Consider the following 27,012-nt stretch of genomic DNA (forward strand, 5'->3'; position numbering starts at 1 on the left):
TATTCAAAGACTGAAAGTATTAAGAGACAATTTTCATTTGTACCTTCACTGCAGGGCCAGTGTATTTCGGAGCTGAATTGTCTGGTGCTTCTGATGGGAGTGTTTGTGCAAGCAGGTCAAGTGCATCGAGATCCTTTCAAAATAAAAGACATGTTTTCATTTTCTGACACACCTCATCTGAAACATATTCTGACAGCAGCGAAATATTTACTGAACAAACAACCCAAGCAACTGTGAGCAACGACACTGGGTGTGGGCAGTAGGATAATTGTGACGTTAGTTTCTCCAACCTCTGGTTGGAGAATATAAAATCTGTTTTTGTGAATGAATCTGTTTTTCACACATGTGGGGAAGGCAAAGATCAAACTGTTGTGATGATGTTTGGAATAAAAGACTGGGAGCGTTGTTGAGTGTTACTTCTGCTTCTGGAAGGGTGTGATGGGATTATCCTTGAGGCCTGCATCTGGATAAAGTGTGAGATGATTTTGCTGAATTGAATGATAAATTTTGCAAACATGGGAAACACAGGTTGGGGCAATGGAGTTAAGAATCACTCTGTGATGATATCTGAAAGGTATTTGATGAATGATCTGAGGTGTCCGAAATCAGTGTTTGTGCAATTCCTTTGCTGTCATTGGTGGTTGCTAAATAATTCACATTTTACTCTTTTTTCACTTACCTTTCCACTACTTTGACTTGCAGAAACTGATTTCGCTGTCGAAGCTTTCAGAGGTGCCTTTGCAAGACAGAAATGATCATTTAAATTATTTCAGTTTCACTTGTTTGTCCTCAGCTACATAAAGGTGCTGGATTTTTGGCTTGTACATGTCTCTGTGTTCGCCCCGGAGGGGAGTCAACGGAGGCGCTAAACTCTTCTGGGCGGGCGGCCTGCTTCCAGCGCCCCGCCGGGATTTTCAGTCCCGGTTTCAGCGGGGGACGGAGCATTACCGTCCGATCCGTAGCGCTGTGTAGAGCGCCTGTGAAAGCGGCTGGTCCGAGCTGCAGCAGCTGCAGTGAGGTAAGTAACTGTCTGTTGACGTCAGTGTGAAAATTTTTTTACTTTCTTTTTTTTTTGCGATGTATTTTGAGGTGGCGTGAGTTATTTATTGGGAATGTTTTTTGTGGTTTTTTTTTTCCCTCCGCAGGCATCTCTTAATGCGCTCCGAGACCGACTGTTCGGCTTGGGATTTTTGCTTGCTCACCCGGCCTAGCGATGCAAAAGAGGTGTGCAATGCCTCCCGCAGTGCTCCGCCCCACACCCAGGGCCCAGCTGCCAAATTTTGCTGACTGAGGCGCAAACTTCACCAACCTGCCTCCGAAATGAGCAAAGCCGAAAATCCTGCCTTTGCGGGTTTCCAGAACAATTTCTACCACCTTTATTGTAAGACCTTGCATAAGTACACAATTGGCTCAGATTTTGATGTTGGCTTCCCCATTTGGACAGACCATATTCAAGCTCTTATTTTGACAGGAAATACACTTGGGATGATTTTACTCAATTGAATGATGAATTTTGGGAACTTGGGAAGCACAGGTTGGGATAATGGAGTTAAGAACTGCTCTGTGATGATAACAGAAAGGTATTTGATGAATGAGCTGATTAGGTGTCCCAAGTCAGTTTGTTTGTGCAATTCCTTTGGTGTCATTTTCAGTTGCCATATAATTCCCATTTTACTCTTTTTTCCACTTACCTTTCCATCACTTTGACTTGCAGAAACTGATTTAGCTGCCGAAGTTTTCAGATTTCCCTTTACAAGAAAGAAAAGAACATGACAATTATTTCAGTTTCACTTGTTTGTATTCAACAATTTCATTTCCAAATCAATTTTTACCACTTTTATTGTAAGACCTTAAATATATTGGGCCCAAGTTTCGGGTGGAGTTGCTCCTATTTTTTTTTTTTTTGGAGCAGCTAGTTTAGTTTGGAGTATTTTAGATATCGCAATTGTCGACATTTAGTTTGCTCCAGTTCTAGTGAGTTAGTTTAGTTTTGTTTTAGTTCAGTTTTTCTTTTCAAAAAGGGGGCGTTACCAGTCACTTACGCCTTTTTTGCAAGTCTAGGCACCTGCAAGTTACTCCAAACTAACTTAGGAAGGAGTAAGTGTCGACTTTTGTACGCTCAGAAAAACCTTACGTACACTTTAGAATTAGGCGCAGATAAGCCAGAGATTGGAGGGGGGTGGGGGGGCGGGAAGGGAAGTTAGAGGGAAGTTAGGAGATTTTGCAAAGCATTACATATGCCATTTTTAAAAATAAAGAACCATCATCAATAATAAATGATAAATAAGTCAATAAATCAATAAATAAATAAATCATTCACTAGATCAATCAATAAAAAATAAAAAGCTCCTCCCTCACCTACCCGTTCGGGAGCACCGGGAGCCCGGTCTGGGCTAGGGGCTGTATGCTACAGGCTGGAAATCAGCACTCTGCAGGAGCCCATTCGGCCAGGGATTCGGCGTGCTTCGGGCCCCTCCCACACAGCCAGCAGCCACGCACACAGAATCTGGGGGCCAGGAGCTACTGCGCACGTGCGCAGCTGCCGGCACTCTTTTTGGCCCAGGGCTGTAGCTCCGCCCCCCTGCTGTTGTGCTGCGTCGCGTTGACTACTGAACAGGCCTGCTGCACTCGGAGAATCGCGAGGTAAGGTTTTGGCGTGCTTTTCATTCCACAAAATAGGTGGGCCTCTCGGAGGTGTGCCGTTCTAACGGATATCGGAAACTTGGGCCCTTTATCTCAGTTGTAAACTTACATTAAATTTGAGATCAAGCACACAAGCAATATCTTTCAGAACTCTGTGAAATGGAATAAGATGTCAAATCTTAAGGGAAGGGGATCGACTGCAATCTGTAAACCACTGCAGTTTACAGCACGGACTTTGAAAGTTACTAATCTCTGATTGTTTTCACTACAATATTAAGATTAACTGGACAACAATTTATATTATTCTACAAGCACATAGTACTGGAGTTTTCTATTGCAAATACAGTGCAACTTGTAAGGTCAGAAAATTTTTCAACTCTCATTTCTGCTGCCAAAATGGGGGAGGCAGCTATGGAGATGTATTTTTCTATGCTGGACAAATAAGGTAGAAATTTAGTGGATCCAGGTTCAACTCTGAATTGCATCCACTTCCCCCTCTGGCTCAACTGGGATCACACAGTTCCATTCCTCCCGACCCCTGGAATTTCAGGCTCTTACTGTTTAGTGTATACTGAATTTCACTTTTCTTTTTCCCACATTCTGCTGCTTCACATTTCTCTTCATTGCAACTGTATCTGCCACATATCCGCCCATTCCACTAACCTCCTGCATTCTTCCCCACTGTTGGAGCGGACTTTTGGACATATACTTGACTAGTATACGGGACCAAACATTTGTTTTTATTTATTTGTTTTTATTTTCCCCTTTAATGAATTTCAGGAGTTGGAAGGCCCACCGCTGACATTTGTTTCACTAGAAACCTGACTGGTGAGGAAACAGGTTTTGTAGCAGGATACTTTAACCTCACCAGGTGGAACATAATAGCCAGCGAAACAACAAACCAGGGGTTCTTTGAAATAGAGGGTTTGAAGAATCAGACAAGTAGCCAGGACTGGGACCCTAAGATTAGGTGGCAACGGGGGCTGAGAGATTGGGATCGAATCTAACAGCATACAATGGCACTTATTTTGTGTGCGGCATAAGGCCTACCCCTGGTTGCCTCAGAACTGGAGGGGGTCCTGTTATTTGGGATATGTGGTCCCCTTTTGTCAGACGGGTACGTACTTTAGCAGAAGTACAGACACCAGGTCGACTAAGACGAGATCTTACCCTGGTAGAGAGGCTATTTGGGGTCATGATGCTCCCATTCGGGATAGGACGCACCATGGATGAATTACGTAACCTAGAGAGGGTACTGGAACAGATAGTTAACGACACTGCTGAAGCAATGGAGGGCATAACGGCTGAAATGTTAGCCATATGCACAATGTGCCTTAATTGGAGCTGAATGTTGCACTTACATTCCCGATAATTCAGAAAACATAACCAACCTCGCTGATCACATAAGAAGGGAGGTAAAGAAGTTATCCACGACAGCAGGAGGATCTGGCTGGTTTGACTGGCTGTTAGGGGGATTCTGGGGGTCCTATCTTATGCATGGAGTAATTATTCTGGTTGTAATAATAATTACTTGCTGTGTGATTATCGGGTGTTTTAATATCTGCTGTAAAGTTATCGCTGAAGAAGAAGCACACCTGATGGAAATACCTGAAGACACCAAGGATGAAGAAACAGACAACAATGACACTGACCACTATCTTTGAAGGGTAGCCTCGAGCTACAGGCAAGGTGGACATACGGAACATCAGGGAAGTAACATACCCCAAAGGACGAATATATGACACCATGCTACTATCATTGTGGTCAACTGGATTTCGTGAACATCCTCCAGGACCAAAAGGGGGAATATTGTTGGAGCGGATTTTTGGACATATACTTGACTAGTATACGGGACCAAACATTTGTTTTTATTTTCCCCTTTAATGAATTTTGTAAGGGACAATACTGATGCATTATGCTTTATATATAAAAAAAGTTAGACTTCAAGGTATGCTGGCCTTGAGTTATGGAGATAGGAAAGTGAGATAATGAACAACTGGAGAGATAATTAAGTGGGATGTTTGTCTATACCGGTGCCAAAGAGCCTGCCCTTGTTTATAATGCCCTGTCACAATGCAGGCTGGTTTATATCAAAAGAACTCAGCCTTGGATGAAAAGCTTTGTAAACCTTGTAATGCAATGATTAGACTTAAAGACAAGTGCTAAAACATGTGATGTAAAGTGACGTAATTTGTAAGATAAAAGAACCTCACTGGAGATACCAAATTGAGTCGTGGTTCAAAGACAGGGGTCTTTAACACTTCTCCCAAAGCTTTGTCTCCGATTTAATAAACCTCTCTTTATATATTATACAGTCTCGGAAATATTTTTCCACAACACCCACCATTTGTCCTGCCTCTTATTTTAGTATCAGCAAATTTTTACATAAATTTCCTTTGTGGCTTTGTCCAAATTATTTATATAAATGGAAAACTGAAAAGGTCCTACGAGGGATCCCTAGGCATACTATTAACCACAGTCTGCTAATCTGATGATTCCAATTACACAATCTGTAATTGTACCCAATCGTTCAAAGTGGTGCAACGTAAGTCACGATGGAATGGCTCTCTACTTGCTCATTTATACATTGAGTATTTTTTAAAGTATATATATATACAAAAAAATCAATAAAATGCAGCAAATGCATTTGAAGTTATGGCATTATATTAGCACAGATCCAGGATTTGGTGGTGGTTAAGGTGGGCGATAGCGGGCGAGGAACACGGAAGATCGTGTGAATGTCCGATTTCAATAGGGATGCCTCATTATAATTTTCCTATCTGGTTTCACATATGCAATATGCAATGTCCGTGAGCGGGGGTGATGCAGACCCACATGTCACGATTTCATCTCGACTATTTAAAGGGCCACTGCACAGATGCAATTTGGAGTGTGCATTGAATTAAGTCAAGTGAATGTCAGAATGGAATCAGAGAGAGAAAAGGCTGCACTTTGATTTAATAAGGCGTCCCTTGAAGTACTGCTGGGTGCAGTAGCGGCTAGGAAGGAGGTGCTATTTCCTAGTAATGAAAAAAAAACCTGATGCCATAATGAAGAAAGCATGGCTGGAGGTGGTTGAAGAGGTGTTCAGCAGGAGTGTTGTGATGAGGACATGGAATTGGTTTAATCACCGAACCAGGTCAGGAAAGATGACCAAAGTTGCAGATTCATCTACACCCTGTATTGCATACCAACCCACCCCACTCTGTCTATTCAAGCGTACTACATCACATCACATCACTTCTCACAGCCACTTAAGTTTTAGTAGCACCTATCATTCCATTTGAAAGCACTTCCCCACCTCTCCCTTCTTCCATCACTGCCACTCACCCCAATCTTCATGTATTGTGATCTCACCTCAGTCAGGTCACCTGATTCTCAGCACAAGTCCTCAAGTAGCATTCTGCAAGTGCCGCCTGTGAAGCATCTGTCTGATTGTCACCCTCACCGAATGCACTGCATCCATCGGATGCACACATGCTTTACAGGCACTCATAGGTCTAACGTGCCCCCTTGCAAGAGAAAAGAGCCCAAAATGTTGAGGAGAGAGAGAGGATTGGAGGTGGATCACCACTGATTGTGGAGCTAGCAAATAGAAAGCTGGAAGCACTAGTGATAAGCAACATGTTAGCGTCCCTGAGCATCAGGGATGGCAAGACTTGGACTTCACTACTGAATGATGACAGCATCAAGTATCTCCGACTCACAGTCATGCTGACTTGATTTCAGTACCAAATGAAATATGATAACCTTAACAATGCACATTTCAACATGTGTACATTACCATGACTAAATCATATCCGTCTCTTCTCTCCTCCAGGTCAATCATGCAAAGAACAGCAGCCCATGCCCTTTGCAGATGCCGATTCCTCACAGCACATTCCTTCTGAGGGTGCACCATCAAGAACACATGTAAACCAGACATCAGTGCAGAAATGTGCACTTGGTGGGATGTCACTTAGTGAATCGCACATCACAAGTGAGCATGAATAGAGAGTGGTGGCAGGGACAGTTGTGGAGAGTCTGTGTTGGAGGGCACAGCCCTCTCCAAGCTCTGATCAACTGGACAGGGGGGCGGGGGTTAACTCGTCAGTGATGCTGAATCTGAATGGCCATCAATGAAATGGAGAATGATAAAAGGTCAGCAGCAAATGTTTGAGGTACAGGCAGGCCTGCCAGGCGCACTTTTCACAATCTCTCAGAGCATGGAGGAGTGCAGCTCAAACATTTGTGGATTGATGTTACAGGCAGGCCATTGCAAGGATATCTTCCATTGAGTGAGTGGCCTTCTCCCTGGAAGCTGAATCGTGGCACACTCTGATGACGGCCGTGCAAACTATAGATGCCAACATTTCTGCCGCCTTAAAAAGGTTGACAGATACATGAGCTATGGTCTTACAAGGTTTCACTGATCTGCTCCAAGCTGCTCTCCTGGTGATGTGCCACTGGCCCAGGAGAGGGATGATCGCGATAAGGGAGATGAAAGTCCCTTCAAAGCATTTCCACATCTCACCCATTGCCTCAGGATAAAAGCATCATAGCAGTTCCTGGGGAATATGGCGCAGAGCTGCATGAACCTTTTCTTGTTGCACACCAGCTGAACATTAATGAAATGAAATCCCTTGCAGTTGACGAATGCTCCTGGTTGATCTTGTGGTACTCAAGATTGCCACATGTGTGGCACCCTGCACCTGTGGGAAGCCAGCCAGAGACCCAAATCCGAATGCCCACTTATTCTGGCTATTATCATTACAAGAGAAGTTTACATAACTCCCAATCCTGGCAAACAATCCATCTGCTACCTGCCTTATGCATTTATATGCAGCAAATTGCCAGACCATCACTGTGTCTCTGGTAGCACCCTGGAATGAACCAAAGGCAAAATAATTGAGGCCGGTGGTGATTTTCACAGCCACTGGTAATCCATGGTCAACAGGTCCAGCAGGCAGCAGGTCTTCTTCTAGGAGGCTGCAGATGTCTGCCACCACCGGACGTGAAAATTTGGAAGCACTGCTCTTCTGAAAGATCAAGGAAGCTGAGCCACCGTCAGCAGATCCTGTTCAGTGGGTAGTGCCTCCTGCGAGCTGCACTCCTCTGTTGCTTCCCTCTCTGTTGTGCACCTGCAGCTTCCTCCACAGCACATCCTTACTGCTGTGGATGCTGATAATCTTTCTTGTCCCAAGTCCAATCTAAAGCAGCAAACCTGATGTTCTCTGTACAAATAGTTTCTCCCAACAAATACTCTCATTAAACCCTTTCCCCGAGGATCTGAGAGAGTAGCTCTGAGCAATGAGCCTTTCGGAATTGCTGACCTTTAACTATCCCCATGAAGTATCGTTTAATCTTGCGTCACTAAGTAGATTCCGTAACCCCAGGAAACCCATGCAGGAGGCAGCACCCTGTAATTTCAAATTGCAGCCAAAATCTCAGGAATGGAACCTTATTTAAATATTATAATGATGGACCCTCCTCTCCAAAGCAGGTTATGAAGACCCGCCGATATATGCCACAGTTAAAACGGAAACTGCTGCGTGTGTGGCGGGTTAGGGTCAGATTTTGAGAATTTGCTGATTTAACCAGCCCCTGACCCTCTCCTGCCTGTCTTGCGGTGGTTAATATCGACCCTATATATCTATGTTCAGAAGTTAACTAAACTGGCTTGAAGGACAATTTTAGAACACATCAGTTATCTGTATACCACTTTAATCTTGCACATTCTGAAACTCAGTTTTTAAAAAGTTTTAATTTTAAAAACGCAACCCACAAGCTCTTTCATCCAAGACATTTAAGATTAGATTTACCCACCCTTTTACGACAAATGGATAGAAAACTAGTCAAATAATTTCACTCCTTCAAAGCAAATAAAAACTGTGTTCTGGTACAAGCACCAATTTCAATTAAATTATTGCTAATCATGTTAATTAATATCATTTTAATTGTCAGTGATTAAAGCATATATAACTTCCCAACAGTTACAGCTTTCGTAACATTCAATTTTTGTGCAAGTCAATACAATGTTGGAACTGCAACAGTAAGTATAATTTTTCTCCGTTTTTGCACCTAGTGTTAGCATCGAGTACTCCTCAGTTATTATAGACTAGGATCATGCTCCATTTCCTTTGCCCAAAATCATCTCAGAACTAAAGCTCCTACTACACCAGTGTCACATTTCCATTTGCACACTCAAACGTTTTTGGTTGAAGGATCCCTTTTCAAATGGATTAGTAATCACAGACAACCCCCCCCCCCCCAATCTAAGTTATCCTATATAATACTAATAATATGAAACTGCTGCATGTAAGCAGTGTTTTAACAATGCTTTGAAGAAAACAGATATTTACTTACAGACATCAGTGAGATGGGTGTGCCTGCTTCTCACACCAATTATGGGTACTCTACAGCAACAGATGGCCATTATTAACCACTTAATGCTGGACAATTGTTAAAGCTGTCAGCAGGCTGGTAAAGGTGAGTGAGGGCACGATCACCCATGCACATGCTGGGATGCTGGTGGGAGCATGACTCACTGCCATACTGTCCCACTGGCATGTTCTGTAACAGCTGCATTGTGAGATTATATGTGCTTGCATGAATATGTTCAGGCTCATGTTTGAAGGGCCCCACAGGCAATCTGATCACATGTTGGGAGGATGGCACAGGGTGGCGGTGGTAGGGAGAGGAGTCGGCTCGACTGAGAGGGTGTGTTCATTGCAAAGTGAGTGCGAGCTGTGGGCCTCTGTGAGGAGGCAGGCTCAGTCTTTGAGAATAATTCGCAAGAACTGAATCAGTGTCAGTTTAAGAGGAGCAGGCTTGAAATTACCTCTGGTCACGGACTCCCTGAAAAGCCTCAAGCTCCACAGAGCCCAGTTTGAGAAACATAGCGCTAAGGAATCCTTGCTGCCCTTGACTGCCAATTCAGTGGCAACTATAGGTAGTTTTGTCTTATACAGTGATACCTATTAGGACCTGAATTGTCCAAACTTACTTCACTTAGAATCCTTACAGCTATGAGAAAGAGAACCTTTTTCCAACTATTTGAGATTAACTCAAAGCTAGGTAGTAGAATTAAAGGGCAATGCAGAGCCATCTAGTTCACTGCCTGAAATCTGAGCTAAAGTAAGCACCTCCTCAGATAATCACGATCATGGTGAGAGGTTATTTTGGCAGAAGTAAACTATCAATTTACATAAGCATAAATCTACGACCTAGACAGTATTTAATATAGCTGCAATTTTTTTTAGAATTACATATATTTCTAGTGAAATCTGAAGTAATTATCGTTTCAGCTTAACTAATGTCATTTTCATGTGTCATTTTCCTAGAGATTCTGCTGACACAGGTTCCAGTCCGCTTGGACCTACTAAAGGCTAAACGTTAAAGAAACTTTCATTCTTATCATAGTTGTGATGCTAGGCCGAATCTTGCTGGAAAAATAAGTGTATTAATGACACATGCCATTATTAATGCATATATCAGCCAGCAAATTCAGGGAATTAAGACATATGGCGTGTTGCCAATCTCTGGAAATTGCTCGTTGATTTACACCACTTCTCCGTTTGTTTCATACAAATGATATCTTGTCCTTAGCCTCCCTGTTATTTTTAAGAACTCACTGGAAATGCACATTAATTGCCCATTTAACTAACTACAGAAAGTTAGGACTAGTAATTAAGAGCGTAAGTAACATTTTAATGCTGTGATAATTGTAATTGCAATGCCAATCAAGCTATCTGCCCCAGAAGGGAACAATTTGAAGTGTTCAATCTCATTCCTGCACATAGTAAACTGTTGTTAAGATTTTTACATTGACAAATTTAAAATTTTTACATTGTTTTCTTACTTTTCCTCTGTCTTTTTTTCCCCCTCTCTCTCTCTTTCTTAATCCAATTTTCTTTAACCTCCAACCTCAGCTAATGTATCTTTCCCTGTCTTTATTTCTCTAGCTGTACCTGATTGATTCCATTTCACCCTACTTCTCAACCAGTCCTCTGTTTCTTTATCAATCCTTAAAGCTCATTGGTTAAGAAATAACACTGTTGGTCCAGCCATTCAATAAGGTCCCAGATGCCCCGTTGCCCTCACCTTACCGTTATCAGCTCACACTTTCAGCAAGTTATGGCGCAAAAAAAGTTCAAGTTGAAGGGTGCAGAGAAAATTCTAACTAATGGTGCATGCCGTGAGATGCCCCACTCCAATAAGATTTGGTCGATTGTTGTTTCAGATCACCAAGGACACACCATCAAAACATACTTTAAAAAAAAAGAGCCATTTAATTTTAATAGTCAATTCTAATTCACGCATATTCAGAGTAGATGAGGCTCAAAATCCTAAAACACAAAAGGGCTAGAAATTCCGTAGCGCTCCCCTTTTGAAAAGTTGTAAGTTTAGCACCAGACTCTAATCAATCTTGAGGCCCACGAAATTGAGTCTCTGCGCTGAAAGAATGCAGCAGAGTGCTAAATCAGGCGCTAATGTAGGTGAGTGGCGTCAGGCTCTAAGCAATGACAAAAATGAGGTGTTGTGTAATCGGGAGTGAGCATTGGCGAAAGCACCTTCCAGCAATTAAAAGAGAGGGTCACTGGAGTCTGCACACCAGCCCCCAATGAATCTGAGCGTGCAGAACGGCGATCTGTTGTGGGATGAAATGCAAAGTCCTTTGACGGCCCACAACACTCTGGGGATGAAGCAGCATTTATCTTGCTGCGGATACGTCCTGCGCTATTTACCAGGCATAAATGACTTTTGGAACAGAAGTACTTCAGTAGTGCCCCCGCCAGCTGACTGGTTCATGCCTCCGCTCCCTGGCGCTGTCGGCGCAAGGTGGTAAACGCTACTGAAGTTTGCAGATCGGGCGCCCAGTGAGCGTTGCACGGTCTACATGGCAAAAGATGCCAAGGCACTGTTATCGCCGGCGCTATGGGGCCAGCGAATATGACGTGCGGCGTGCGATTTGCCCCGCCTCAGCACTCCTGCCTGAGCACCTCGTTGCCCCTCCCCAGGCGTTTACAGGAGCGCGAAGCAGCTGAATTTTTCCCCCAATGGCTCCAGAATTCCTGTGTTGGAGGGAAATAAAATGTCAGCTTGGTAGGGCTGAAATTTGGGACTGAATAAAATTTCTTGCTCTGTTTATCCTGTGGCCTGATTTCATGCACGATTTCTAACTGCCCCCAACCTCCCCTACCATGTCCACAGCCAGCTTCGGAGGCATGATTGGGATGAGTCCGGGGGTGGGGGGGGGGTTCTTGGGCTATTCCAGGAATTCCAGCCTGGCTAGACTGAGTGGAAGCCATGCCTACTGAGAACAGGTGCGGGTTTGAGATTGGGCCTTAAAAGGCCTCAGACCTCAATTGCAGAGAAGATCAATTAGCATATAGTTTCAAAAGCATTATCCCTTGTGAGGGGAGTAATTTTTTGATGTTAACTCTTCGGCCCATTAAGGCCCTCGAGCTACCACAATCGAAGCAGCGTCTTGCCGCTCCAATTTTCTGCCACTTCCTTGTTGAAGGTGGGGGGGTAGGGTGGGGTGGAAGAATTACCTCTATTCAAAAAGGAGTTAGATGTAGTCCTTACTACTAGGGGGATCAAGGGGTATGGTGAGAAAGCAGGAATGGGGTACTGAAGTTGCATGTTCAGCCATGAGCTCATTGAATGGCGGTGCTGGCTCGAAAGGCCGAATGGCCTACTCCTGCACCTATTTTCTATGTTTCTATGTTTCTATTGTGCTTTTACAAGCTCGAGTTACTCTGATTACTGGAATGACTCTGCCCTTGGAATTTGGGATGAAGTAAATCGACTCAAAAGTTAGCAGCTGATGAGCTGGCATATCTCATCGATGACCTCCTTTCGGAAGCGCAGCATCCTAAGGCACGCGTTATCAGACAAGTTGAGGTAAGATTGCTTTTCCCTGTAAGTTCGTAGGGTGTACATTCGCCTCCTCCACCTCCGCATTAGTCTGCCACCTCTTCGATTGGCCCCGTCATGTATCTCACATTACTGTATATAACTGTACCTTATCATGCTATACATGACTGGAACTGGATATGACCTGTAACAATAAGCATACCTTACCACCAGGGGTGCACTTGCAGGAGACACTCCATACCTGTCCCACTGAGGTATATAAAGGGAGGTCTCAGGCAAGTCTAGCACTGGAGAGCTGGAATTAAAGGTGCAGGTCCTGAGTGACCTTGACTTTAGCATGTGTCTCATGTAAGTCAGTACATTAGAGTCAGGACTTAACAGGCCCCTTCACTAAACCCTTCACTTAACTCAACCTCAGCCACCAGCAGTTAAACACTTACAAGTAATGGTAGAGAAGCTACAGGCCCCATCACTGTATCACTATCACTGTTGATATGAATGCCCTTTCTACTACTAAAATGCCCTTTCTACTAAAATAAATATTATATATATATATATAAATAAAAGTATAAATGTGAGTGGATCTATCAGTAAAAGACCCTTAAATAACTCACAAATTATAAGCCCTTTGTTTAATCAGGCTCCTCACTTCCTCAGACGTTCAAAATGGCATCTGTAGGGTCGAGTTCTGTGAGAAAGACCAGGAAAAGCAACTTTTCTCCAGTGATGTACTCGGCAAGCGGTCAGCCCAGTGATGTGTGGGCGATGTGCCGAAAGTTGCGCCAGGTGATGTGTGGGCGAGCATCTCAGCGATCATCTCGGCGATGTGAGCCGAAAGTTGGGCCGACAATTTTCCGGCGATGTCCCGGTCCAACTTTCCACTTTTCAGTCAAAATAGGTGATAGCAGGTCTTTTTGAGCGATAAATGGGCACTAGCCCAGCGATGTGATATGGAAAGTCTAGCCCCTGGGATCTTGAAATTTCAGCCCCTTGTGTTTTACATAAGTTATGAGACAGTAGTGGAAAACCACTGTGATTTGGAAACACCTCAGCGTTATCTACAAATGATACAAAATTTTAATTTCAAAACAAAGATAAATGCTCCTGAATAAGGTCAACTCAATCATCACATTAAGAGATTAGAAAACTTGATAACGTAAAGAGCAAAAAAGAATGGCAACTATAAATTTAAATTCCTGCTCACAGCACGACTGATGTTTATGATCTGAATTTGGAAGGCGCTGTACTCTGGGAACTACATGTAAGTAGGTTTTCCAGTCTTTCTACACCCTCTACATATGACTAAGAATAGCCCTGTTTTATTGAATAGTTCCCACTCGAACTAGCAATTGTACTGGCTAGTTTGAAAATCTCAACAGATGGTTTTACATTTTAGGCCTAATTCCATGAGGTTGTCCCTTCTAGTAGAAAGTTGTACCTTCAGGATCTGTGCCTCACTACTTTCTGTTATTCCAAGATTCTAGAAACCCAGGCCTAGAAATTTGTGGCTGCCACAAAAGCTGCCAGTGCCGCACCAGCCGGTGTTTAATGGCCACTGAAAATGGTGGCGTTGATGGGACTGAAAACTGGCGCTGGGAATTAATTATTAACCCAGCACTAAACTCACAGTCTAACACCCTCCTGGTGGCAGGCCCCAATGTGGCGTGCCCAAACATCGTTGTTGTTTCAACAGCCTCTGAAAGCAAGGCTGTGATTTCACAAAGTATTGTGGGATCTTAAAAAGGTAATGCATTGTCATTTTTTTAAAAAAGGCAATGCCTTCTGAAATGATAATAGAAATGATGTAAAAATATGCAGTTTTTAGCCCTTGCAGCTCAACTGCCTTCTGAAAAACAAAATTAACATTAAAAAGAATTCACAAATGGAAGTCTTCGGCACTTAAAGCTGAATTCCCTTCCGCACCTAAAAAAAAAAATGGGAAAAGTGCTTCAGTGCTAACACAAATGGCCGGCAAGCCAGGGAAGGGGCACCCAGGGTCTCGCACGCAGCACTCCAGCTTTGTGCAAGGGTCAACACTGCAAGACAGATCCTCTAACCACAGGGGCCTGGAAGCCATCCAGACCCTGTGCGACCAGGTCACTGAGGCCATCACTGCCAGCAGTGTCACCCCCATGACCTGGTTCTAGTGTTCAAAGAAGCTTCATGATCTCAGACCAGTGGTTAAGGTCAGTGAATGCATATTAAAAAGCCGTCTCCTATCAATTGCATCACAAGCCTCACACTTCTCAATGCACGACTCCCTCCACATCAGTCACCTATGAACAATCTGTACCAATCACGAGCATCACCTCACACCCTTGGAGGAGATGGTGCTGGCCATTCTTGGCAGGGGCAAGGCTGAGCTCTTGGTCAGAAGCGGGGCTTGAAAGATACAAGATACTGGCATCTTCATACGTTATTCCCTTTCTGGCATGCACCTCTTGCCCCCCCCCTCATGACAACTCCACCTTTGTGCCTTCCTGAAGGTACAAGAAATGCAGCCTGACCAGCCAGAAGAGGGAGAGGAGAGTGAAGAAGGAAGAGAAATATCGTCACTCGATTCGACACTCCCAGCCACCCAACTTCTCAAGGTCGACCAGCAAGGCCATTTGCAGTGCCCCCACTGAAAGTCAGCAGCCTTCCACCAGCCATGCTGCAGCCACTGGGGTGGCAGTACACGACATCAGTAGGATAGGCAAAGGCACACACAAGACAATCACTAAGAGATTGCATAAGGGTGATGAGTCGATTTCTGCCAAGAGGACGCTGTGATGGTCAGTAACAGAGGGAAGGTAAGGTGTGGGACAAATGTTGAAAGGGGAATTGGAATTATGTCACTGGTACCACAGGCGGATGATTAGATCCCAGATAAGCTGGTCAGAAAGGGCTGTCTGGGTGGGCATCCTTTCTTTTGGTTCTTTCTCTTCCCTCTGTGAGCAGGCACTGTAAATCTGAAATAAAAGCATAAAATGCTGGAAATACTCATCAGGCCAGCATCTCGACCTGAGACATGAACTCTGTATCTCTCTCCATGGATGTTGCCTGACCTGCTGAGTATCTTCAGAATTTTAAATTTTCTCAGAGGCTTTCCTTTACCATCTAAGGCCTTGCAAGTCTCCAGCAGGACCACCTATACGCTTAAAAACTTTTAACATGTATTGCACCAAGCCACTACTTCAATAAAAAAATCCAGTCCAGATGCTTAATGCAAATTTACCTGAAAGATGTGTGTATCCCTTTAAGAGGTGCTGAAACCTGGGTTTTCATCGTGAGCTTAGGACCCAGCGGTGAACTCAGGGCTATGGTCCAAGTTTGCTGAAGTGATGTTAATCGACTGACATCACCCTCTCTTAATTTGCACCTCCAGGGCTAGCGTTGCTATTTGAAGTGCTAAGGCCTTCACCAAAATGGCGGTCGCAGAGTCCCAGCCACAGAAGGGCGTTAGAGTGGTGACCGCCATTTTTTAGACTGGATCGCGGCGAAAACCCATGGTGATAAGTGGGCCAATTTCTAGCCCTCAGTATGTTGAATTCTTCTAGTCTTCTTCTCACAAAGGCAATAGGTAGGGACATTTTCTATGTGAAGTATCCATTTGAAGCTGACACACAAATTAGACTGCCTATTGATTCTATCATTTCATCCTGGTAGATGCACTGGTATCTTCAGATATTTATATCGACCAAGTTCCTCATCTAGCCTTCAAGGCCTAATGGAAGAGAGTTGATTTGTCTCATTGTGTCAATTATATTCTATCTGAAGAATGCCTGACAAAAATTCACTAAAATATTCAAATATATTTTTCAAAACAAATAGATCAAATTATTATTCCAGAGTGCCTAAAGAGAACTTTACATTCGGACGACAATTATTTCTTCATCCAGCAATAAACCTCCTCTGGTGTCAGCTGTGGCTCAGTGGGTAGCACACTCGCCTCGGAGTCAGAAGGTTGTGGGTTCAAGTCGCACTCCAGGGACTTGAGCACATAAATCTAGGCTGATACTCCAGTGCAGTGCTGAGGGAGTGCTGCACTGTCGGAGGTGCCGTCTTTCGGATGAGATGTCAAACCGAGGCCCTGTCTGCTCTCTCAGGTGGATGTAAAAGTTCCCATGGCACTATTTCGAAGAAGAGCAGGGAAGTTATCCCCAGTGTCCTGGCCAACATTTATCCCTCAATCAACATCACAAAAACAGATTATCTGGTCATTATCACATTGCTGTTTGTGGGAGGAGCCGTGCTGTGCGCAAATTGGCTGCCGCGTTTCCCACATTACAACAGTGACTACACTCCAAAAGTACTTCATTTGCTGTAAAGCGATTTGAGATGTCCAGTGGTTGAGAAAGGTGCTTTATAAATGCAAGTCTTTCTTTCTTCCTTCATGACTTACCTCAATTTCTGATACTTTTTTCAGAGGTGCAATTATTGCTTTCTTCTGGTCAACACTGGCACTTTCCAAAGACTTGACAATAGTTGCCTTTAAGATGCTTATCTGTTCTTCAATCATGTGGGTTATCTCACTCATAATTTGACTTTTCATGTCAGTTACTAGCTTCATTACATCTTCTAAATGCTTCTGAAGCAAATCCTCTTTGAAAGGCACGCTGTTGGCATTTTCTGTATCGGTGTTGCGGGATTGCTTAGTGTTCTGAGGAGTTAGAGTAAGACTGAACAGTGACAAATCCATAACTGTTCCTGTTGGAGAAGTTCTGTGGAGGTACATATTCACTAGATAACAGCAACAACTGTAGAGTCAAATGATGTTACTTGGTTCAACTCACTGAGAGATGTTCACTTGCTTATTTCAACATCCAGTAGTGAAAATATAATTCCACTACTACCCAGTTTTTAATTATTTTTTGTTCTCTTTATATAAAGGTCACATTGCTGCACCAGGCTAGTCTGGCCATTAATCCCACCCATACAGTAAAAGCTTATACAACACAGGAGGCCATTCAGCACACCATGCCTGTGCTGGCTCTTTGAAAGAGCTATGCAATTAGTCCCACTCCTTTGCTCATTCTCCATAGCCCTGCATTTTTTTTTCCCACTTTCAAGTACCTCTCCAATTCCTTTTTGAAAGTTATGATTGAATTTGGTTCCATAACCCTCTCAGGCCGTGCATCATAGATCATAACAACTTGTGTGTAAAAAAAAATTAAATTCTCCATTGATTCTTTTGCCAATTATCTTAAATCTTTGTCCTCTAGTTACCATCCCTCCTGCCAGGAGAAACAGTTTCTTCTTATTTACCCTTTCAAAACCCTTCATAAATTTGAACACTATTACATCTCACCTTAACCTTCTTAACTCATCATATCTTCTTAAATACACAGGGTACTACAGGTTCAACCTCCGAAATCCGGAGTTCCAAAAACCAGAATGTTCCGAAAACCGGACTTTTTATTAACGTGACTTCATGCTCAAATTACTGTAAAAATGGGAGAAAAATCAGTGGGGAAAATACTGGACCCTAAAATTAATTTCTTTTAAAAAAAGTTATTAATTGGAACATTAGAAAAAACTCAAGAAAACAATCAAAGGACCTGAAAAGAAATGTGTAGTCAAGCTAAATGATAATCCACAATTATATTCACAATTCACGGTCATCACTTTTATGGGACAGTAACACATTTGCCGAGGCACTCCAAAGATTAATGAACTACAATGGGCACTTTAAATCTCAGCATGAACATAGGTTTAAACAAAAAGATACTAAATAAATCATTTCCAAATGAGTGCAGTAAAAACCGGCTCCTCTGACCTGCGTGGTCTCGGCTGATGTAGTGTCTCTGGCAGCGGCGTCAGGTTCTGTTGATCCGTGCTGTGGCTACGTAGAGGCTTGTTGGGGGGGGGGGGTTGACGGGGGGATTCATGGGGCTAGCTGTATGGGACCTCTCTCTTTCACGCACATATCTTTAGTGATGGAATTCAACTACTATATATATATTTTTTTTTATAAATCGAAAGTCGGCTCCAACACCATTGTCCTCCATAACACCTGTGAGGATTCCTTGCTGGCCAGATATTTTATTCTGGGCCTAGTGATCCTGACTGAGCTCTGCCAACGGATAATGTTCCGAACCGAATCAGATCGGATCGGATTGGATCCAGAATTCCAAACATTTCGCAGTGCCCGCTCGGTCCTCAGTTAGCTCTGTAAGGCCTTGTTGGTGCCAGATGGAAATACTGTCATTAACTCGCTTTTCAGGCAAAGGACCGCATTGAAAATATTCTGAGAGTCTGCCTGGAACAAGGGTTTCCGGATTCGGACTTCAGATGGTCTCCGAAATCTGGAAATACCCAAAACTTGGCCGAGGGGTGTCCGGATTCGGGATGTCAAACCCGAAACTCGGCCCTGGGGTTTCCGGATTCGGGACATCGGATTTCTGTTCTGAAATCCGGAAAACCGGAACGGCCTTGGTCCCAAGGTTTCCGGATTTTGGAGGTTGTACCTGTATACCTCATAATCATCAATAAATGTGAACTTTTCTTTTTCATACCATACACAGTAAATAGCTCTTTATATCACTTTCATATAGGTCAGTGGTTAATCTACCCAGTCAGACGAGTTAATTTTCCATCTAGTTTATTTAACACAGCAGTATACAATGTATATTATGTAAAACTCACAGCAAAATACCCTTAATGTGGTAATTTTAATCAAAATTAATTATTAAAGTAAGATAGAAAGATTAAGATTTTTCATCCAATTAAAATAAGTTATTGTTTAATGCTCAAAATGATTGGCCGGAATTTTCCAGGGTGGTAGCGGGTGCAATCGGTGACGGGTTGGGTGAGAAAGTTGTTATTTGTGAATGCGGGTCGGGAATCCGCTATCATCTCGTCCCCCACGTGCCTTTCCCCCAAGCACGTCTGTCATCATGGAGCCGACCCAATCAGCAGCAGCAGGGGACATAGAAACATAGAAAATAGATGCAGGAGTAGGCCATTCGGCCCTTCGAGCCTGCACCGCCATTCAATGAGTTCATGGCTGAACATGCAACTTCAGTACCCCATTCCTGCTTTCTCGCCATACCCCTTGATTCCCCTAGTAGTAAGGACTACATCTAACTCCTTTTTGAATATATTTAGTGAATTGGCCTCAACAACTTTCTGTGGCAGAGAATTCCACAGGTTCACCACTCTCTGGATGAAGAAGTTCCTCCTCATCTCGGTCCTAAATAGCTTACCCCTTATCCTTAGACTGTGGACCCTGGTTCTGGACTTCCCCAACATTGGGAACATTCTTCCTGCATCTAACCTGTCTAACCCCGTCAGAATTTTAAACGTTTCTATGAGGTCCCCTCTCATTCTTCTGAACTACAGTGAATACAAGCCCAGTTGATCCAGTCTTTCTTGATAGGTCAGTCCCGCCATCCCGGGAATCAGTCTGGTGAACCTTCGCTGCACTCCCTCAATAGCAAGAATGTCCTTCCTCAGGTTAGGAGACCAAAACTGTACACAATACTCCAGGTGTGGCCTCACCAAGGTCCTGTACAACTGTAGCAACACCTCCCTGCCCCTGTACTCAAATCCCCTCACTATGAAGGCCAACATGCCATTTGCTTTCTTAACCGCCTGCTGCACCTGCATGCCAACCTTCAATGACTGATGTACCATGACACCCAGGTCTCTTTGCACCTCCCCTTTTCCTAATCTGTCACCATTCAGATAATAGTCTGTCTCTCTGTTTTTACCACCAAAGTGGATAACCTCACATTTATCCACATTATACTTCATCTGCCATGCATTTGCCCACTCACCTAACCTATCCAAGTCACTCTGCAGCCTCATAGCATCCTCCTCGCAGCTCACACTGCCACCCAACTTCGTGTCATCCGCAAATTTGGAGATACTACATTTAATCCCCTCGTCTAAATCTTTAATGTACAGTGTAAACAGCTGGGGCCCCAGCACAGAACCTTGCGGTACCCCACTAGTCACTGCCTGCCATTCTGAAAAGTCCCCATTTACTCCTAATCTTTGCTTCCTGTCTGACAACCAGTTCTCAATCCATGTCAGCACACTACCCCCAATCCCATGTGCTTTAACTTTGCACATTAATCTCTTGTGTGGGACCTTGTCGAACGCCTTCTGAAAGTCCAAATATACCACATCAACTGGTTCTCCCTTGTCCACTCTACTGGAAACATCCTCAAAAAATTCCAGATTTGTCAAGCATGATTTCCCTTTCACAAATCCATGCTGACTTGGACCTTATCATGTCACCTCTTTCCAAATGCACTGCTATGACATCCTTAATAATTAATTCCATCATTTTACCCACTACCGATGTCAGGCTGACCGGTCTATAATTCCCTGTTATCTCTCTCCCTCCTTTTTTAAAAAGTGGGGTTACATTGGCCAATTGAGTAGATGAGATGGGGGGGGGGGGTTACTGTTATGTCTCACCATTCACTGCAACTCACAAAGCCACTTCCAAAGGTGCACACAAATCTGTCCAAGACCGGAAAGTGTTGAAAATAAAGATCTTTAAGTTTGACACCACATTAACAGAAACTTTACATAAACATTAGATAAAACACCCAAGTGGCTACCCTTGTGTGTTGTTAGTTGGTATGATTGCACTAGGTTGAGGATTTGTGTGAGGGGTGGCTAGTGAGATGGGGATGTGATAATATAGAAAGAGAGAGAGGGATGGGTTGGTGTGCAAGGTATGTTGGTGAGAGTAAAGGTGTGTAAGAGTAAGTTAGGGAAGGCAGAGTGATGGGGATGTGATGAGAGGCACAGCAGGATGCAGTTGAGTGTGGCTTTGTGCTAACGTTTCTTGATCTAATGAGATCATTGAAAGGTTTGCGGCACTGCACCCAGGTCCTGCTGACCACATCCCTGCTTGTGACATCCTCTGCAATCTACAACCAGGCTGTCTTGGTCTTCTGGGGAGGTCTCTTCCACCCATTGGAAGGCAACAGGACCTCCCTACATGCTCTGACTCCATAAGCATATGAAGGGAGTCATTAGAGAACTTGGGTGCAGCCCTCTGCCTCTGTGCAGTAATGGTCAGTGTTTGATCAGCCATGATCTTATTGAATGGCGGAGCTCGCTCGAGGGACCAAATGGCCTGCTCTTGCTCCTATTTCTTATGTTCATATGTGTTTGCAGTCTTCTCTTAGGCAGTCCCTCGGAGTCGAGGATGAACTGCTTCCACACTAATGAATTTTCAGGTGACTGATGAGTCCGATGCGGGACCTACAGTCTCTGTCACAGGTGGGGCAGACAGTGGTTGAAGGGACGGGTGGGTGGGGTGCTTGGGTTGTCGTGCACTCCTTCCGCTGTTTGCTTTTGGCTTCCGTGTGCTCCCGGCGAAGAGACTCGAGGTGTTCGGCGCCTTCCCGGATACTTCTCCTCCACTTTGAGCTGTCTTGGGCCAGGGATTCCCAGGTGTCAGTGGGGATGTTGCACTTTTTCAAGGAGGCTTTGAGGGTGTCCTTGAAGCGTTTCCTCTGCCCACCTGGGACTCGCTTGCTATGTCGGAGAGCTCTGAGTAGAGTGCTTGTTTTGGGAGTCTAGTATCGGGCATGCGGACGATGTGGCCAGTCCATCGGAGCTGATTGAGCGAGCACACTGATGCTGGTGAACCTATCCTGCCAATAGATTTGCAGGATCTTGCAGAGGCAGCATTGGTGGTACTTCTCCACTGCTTTGAGGTGCCTGCTGTACATAGTCCATGTCTGTGAAGCTTATAGGAGGGCAGGTATCACTACTGCTCTGTAGACCATGAGCTTGGCGCCGAATTTGAGGTCCTGGTCTTCAAACACTCTCTTCCTCAGGCGATCGAAGGCTGCAGTACTTCAATGATGTAGTGCACTTACAGCACTATGTTACATTAACCTTCAAATGTAATGTGGCCATGGTCCCTTTAAAGATCCCAGCTGAAAACGTGTCATGAATGACATCACCCGACCCACTCCAGCTTATTGGGCTGGGTAACGTGCTTGGTGGGCTTAATAGGCCCCATTAAGGTAAGTTCATTTTCAACAACAGGATGGAGCCAGCAATGGGGCCGGGACCCGACCTGGCCACCGCCCACACCGGACCCGCCAAGGTGGAGAAAATTCCAGCCATTTGGTTTAAAAACAAAGTTCATTCAAATTTAGGACTTTCCACGAGCCATCAGATTGAGTATGGCAAATTACAAACAATGCCTTTTAATTCAAAGCCACTTAATTCAATTTTTAGCAGAAATTCCCACTGTTGTGTTATTTATGTTGCTTAATTCAAATTATTGGATAACTCAAATTATTAGCGCAGAAATTGATTGAATTATAAGGAGTAGACTGTAAACTGAATTATAAGCAAGCTTAGTTAGACAAATCTAGCTACTATAGCTAGGCTGGTTAACTCCATTTAACCTGGATTAAAAACTGCACTTTTCACAGTAAGAATGCAAAGGGCAAAATCACAATCTTTGCATTTGGATTGACAGATCATGTTTTTTTTTTATTACTACACAATCCAGCCAAAGTCCTACACATGATTCTCAAAGGCACCAGCATATTCCCTTCTACCAGATCAAATGGTCTAGTACTGAACGGTCACTGATTCTGCTTCGCTAATCAGTTTCCAATCGGACATTCCAGTAACATTTTTGTTTCAATGAATCACTATACCTGCACCAGATCAAGGCCCTGTTATTTCAGCAATTAAAATAGACAAGTTGGTTCAAAATTTCCCTTCCTCGACAAAAGAAGAGTTATTCTACAGATCTCTTACAACTTTGCAAATGTGACACTTCAAAATGCAACTGAGATTTTCAAAATAGTCCAGAACATAATTAATTTTGCAGGAGGAATCAATTAAATAGTTAAATAGTGTTTCATTGGTAATTTCATTCTATTACACAAAACACTGCAGAGACTAGCTACAAACAGTGAAATTCCAAAACAAACAATTTCAAGTAAGAGTGTTGCAGTCAGACATTTCGGAAAAATAAAAAATATTTATTTCTTAAATTTGTTTATGCAAGTTATATTAAGACCACTGAAATGTTAATGAAAGATTTAAAATTAATTAGTACCTGAATCTTTCGGTCAGTGTTTTGGTGAACTGAAGTGTCTGGTATGTTTGATGGAAATGTTTCGACAAGAGGTTCCTTTGTAAAAAAAAAAGAGAACTTTAAAAAAAATTTAGATAATACCCTGCTGAAAAACATCCTCAGAGCATAGAATCATACAGCACAGAAAGAGGCCATTCGAGCCATCATGCATGTGCTGGCTCTTTGCAAGAGCTATCCAATTAGTCCTACTCCCCTGCATTTTCCTCAGTTACAGTGTAAGCATTCTTGGGTGGCACAAGAACGAGGGGAGGTGGCTTAACCACAAAATGTAATTCATTGGGAAAAATAACACATGATAGATTGGTTTAATGTATTCCTCTCACCTGCTCCATGTCTCTAATCACTCTCACTTTAAAGTACACTACCAATGTTCCACGTCCAGGAATCGTGCCTCAAGAGTCATCATCCCTCACATCGTTGAGCTATACATGTCAGCTGTATGAAGGTGTCAGGCACTTTTCCATAAGGAAGGGATCTTTCTTTCCTTTTCTACTTGACTCTCTCACTCGCACATAATCAGCATGATAAACAGGTGGTGCATTGCATTTCCATTCATTGCCACTACCAACTTGTGTGGGGTACTTGCTCATGGATAATTTGTTAAAGTAATGTCAGTTGATGGATAAGTATTGTCCAGGATACCAGCAGAACTCTGCTGCTCTTCTTTGAAAATTGCCATGGGTTCTTTTACGCCCATCGGAGAAGGGAGACAGGGCATCGGTTTAACATCACATCCAAAATACAGTACCTCTGACAGTGCAACACTCTCTCAGTACTGCACTCAACTGTCAGTCTAGATTATGGGATAAATGGGTCATTTTACGATTGGCAAACAGTAACTAGTGGGGTGCCGCAGGGATCGGAGCTGGGGCTTCAACTATTTACAATCTATATTAATGACTTGGATGAAGGGACCGAGTGTAATGTAGCCAAGTTTGCTGATGATACAAAGATGGGTGGGAAAGCAAATTGTGAGGAGCACACAAAAAATCTGCAAAAGGATATAGACAGGCTAAGTGAGTGGGCAAACATTTGGCAGTTGGAGTATAATGTGGGAAAATGTGAGGTTATCCACTTTGGCAGAAAAAATAGAAAAGCAAATTATAATTTAAATGGAGAAAAATTGCAAAGTGCTGCACTACAGAGGGACCTGGGGGTGCTTGCGCATGAAACACAAAAAGTACAGCAAGTAATCAGGAAGACAAATGGAATGTTGGCCTTTATTGCAAGGGGGATGGAGTATAAAAAAAGCAGGGAAGTCCTCTACAACTGTACAGGGTATTGGTGAGACCACACCTAGAGTACTGCATACAGTTTTGGTCTCCATATTTAAGGAAGGATATACTTGCATTGGAGACTGTTCAGAGAAGGTTCACTAGGTTGATTCTGGTGATGAGGGGGTTGACTTATGAAGATAGGTTGAGTAGATTGGACCTGTACTCATTGGAGTTCAGAAGAATGAGGCACGATCTAATCGAAACATATAAGATAATGAGGGGGCTCAACAAGGTGGATGCAGAGAGGATATTTCCACTCATAGGGGAAACTAAAACTAGGGGGCATAGTCTCAGAATAAGGGGCCGCCCATTTAAAACTGAGATGAGGAGAAATTTCTTCTCTGAGGGTTGTAAATCTGTGGAATTCTCTGCCCCAGAGAGTTGTGGAGGCTGGGTCATTGAATATATTTAAGGCGGAGGTAGACAGATTTTTGAGCGATAAGGGAATAAAGGATTTTGGGAAGCGGGCAGGGAACTGGAGCTGAGTTCATGATCTTATTAAATGGCGGAGCAGGCTCGAGGGGCCAAATGGCCTACTTCTGCTCCTATTTCTTATGTTCTTATGTTCTTATGTGCTCAAGTCTCTGGTGTGGGAATTGAATCCACAGCTTTCTGATTTAGAGGGGATAGTGCTACCACTGAGCTAAGACTGACCTAAAGTTGCTAAGAGAGCATTTAAAATAGGCACTAGGGACCAGGGGCGCATACTAGGCTGATAATTAGTGGGTAGGCATTTCTGTAAGCCTGATAATCCTTTTAGAAACCTTTGCGTGCAGAGTGTTCCTATAGTAGTTGGTGACCCTGCAATGTTTGTTGACATAATTAGCAATGTTGGTCTTTGCACAAATGCAATTTTTTTTGAGAATGCAAGAACTGAGAAATGTTGGCAATTGACGGTTAAGGCAATCACAGGTTGTTCATCTGAAGCAATCTTCAATGAGCTGCTGCTGACGAACTTTGGTTGGAGGTAACTATTGATATCCTCCTACTTCATTGCCATCTTCTGTGTCTTCATGTCCTCTCCCTCACCGTGCTGAAGGTCCTTTGTTCAATTGTGGCTCCGTGGGTTGTCCCCCATTGAAGAGCAAAATTATGCAGCATTTAGAAAACCACCATCATACCTGCACTCTTTGTGGGCTGTGTTGTAGGATGCCACCAGACCTGTCCAGACATCAGAATGGTTGCTTGAGGAATCCAATGGCTTGCTCGATGATGGCTCTAGTTGAGTCACAAATCTAACTGTGGAGCAGCTTGGTGTTGGGCTCAGGTTCTTAACAGGTGTCATGAGTCAAGCAGCCAGTCTCTCACTTGCTGTGCAGTGGCAAAGATGGAGGTGGGGGGGCGGGGGGGGGGGAGGCAGAAAGACTGGGGTGAATTGCCACAATAAAAAATTGTTCTGGTAACAGCCAGGAAAGTAGACACAGGGCTGCATGATGCACTGCTTGTGATCACATACCATTTTGATATTAATGGAGTGGAAGACCTTGCCATGCATGAAGGCAGTGGGATCATACGAAAGAGCCCACAGGGCAACACAGGTACAGTCAATGATGCCTGGGATTTGTGGGGAAGCCTGCAATCTGTGCAAACCCCAGAGCCCTATCCTGCTACTTCCGGTTATCCATGGGGAAAGTGATGAAAGTGCAAATGAGGCATTACTCAACTGCTTAATGCAAGCATGTACTGTAGACTGACTGATGTTACTGATATCCCCTATGGCAGCTTTGAAAATGCCGGAGGCAACATAGTTTAGGAATACAGTGACCTTAACTGCAACAGGCAGTGCTGTACTGGCTGCGGCAGTTTGTTACAGGTCTTGTGGGAGGCGACACAAATCCTCACAATCTCCCATGGTAACAAAGCCTCATTACGCACTGCTCGTCAGAGAACTGCAGGTATGTTGTCCTGGACCTATCAACTGTGTTGGGAAGACAAAGACTCCTGCAAGCAAGCCTCTCTCCAGCTGCAGCTTTGTTTGCTCCGTTCTACAACTGTCATTCCTCTTGCCAGAATGGAATTCCCAGAAGACCACCATCAAGAAACAAGTGCAATAACAGAAGCCCCTTAAGAGTTCAGAGTGTTCTGTAGCAACTATAACTACTGTGAAATCATTTAAGTAGCAAAAACCATAATCTAGCATGAGCAAAATGTCTCTTA

The 27,012-nt window shown here is 43.7% G+C and overlaps 1 protein-coding gene across 24 annotated transcripts in view; it reads right to left on the bottom strand.

The window, feature by feature from the left end:
• cast (calpastatin) overlaps positions 1-27,012 on the bottom strand; it is a 212,746-nt gene that overhangs the window by 61,531 nt on the left and 124,203 nt on the right. For 19 of the 24 annotated variants that reach the window (XM_070884722.1, XM_070884718.1, XM_070884626.1 and 16 more), the window contains 5 exons: positions 23,540-23,614; positions 16,889-17,146; positions 1,692-1,748; positions 680-736; positions 44-133 (listed from right to left, as the gene is read on the bottom strand). In XM_070884722.1, the coding sequence (XP_070740823.1) occupies positions 44-133; positions 680-736; positions 1,692-1,748; positions 16,889-17,146; positions 23,540-23,614 (537 nt within the window). The remainder of the gene's footprint in view (positions 1-43; positions 134-679; positions 737-1,691; positions 1,749-16,888; positions 17,147-23,539; positions 23,615-27,012) is intronic. The other 5 variants (XM_070884614.1, XM_070884680.1, XM_070884690.1 and 2 more) reach the window with 5 other exon arrangements.

Source organism: Pristiophorus japonicus, chromosome 1 (assembly GCF_044704955.1).
Source record: "Pristiophorus japonicus isolate sPriJap1 chromosome 1, sPriJap1.hap1, whole genome shotgun sequence".
NCBI lineage: Eukaryota > Metazoa > Chordata > Chondrichthyes > Pristiophoridae > Pristiophorus > Pristiophorus japonicus.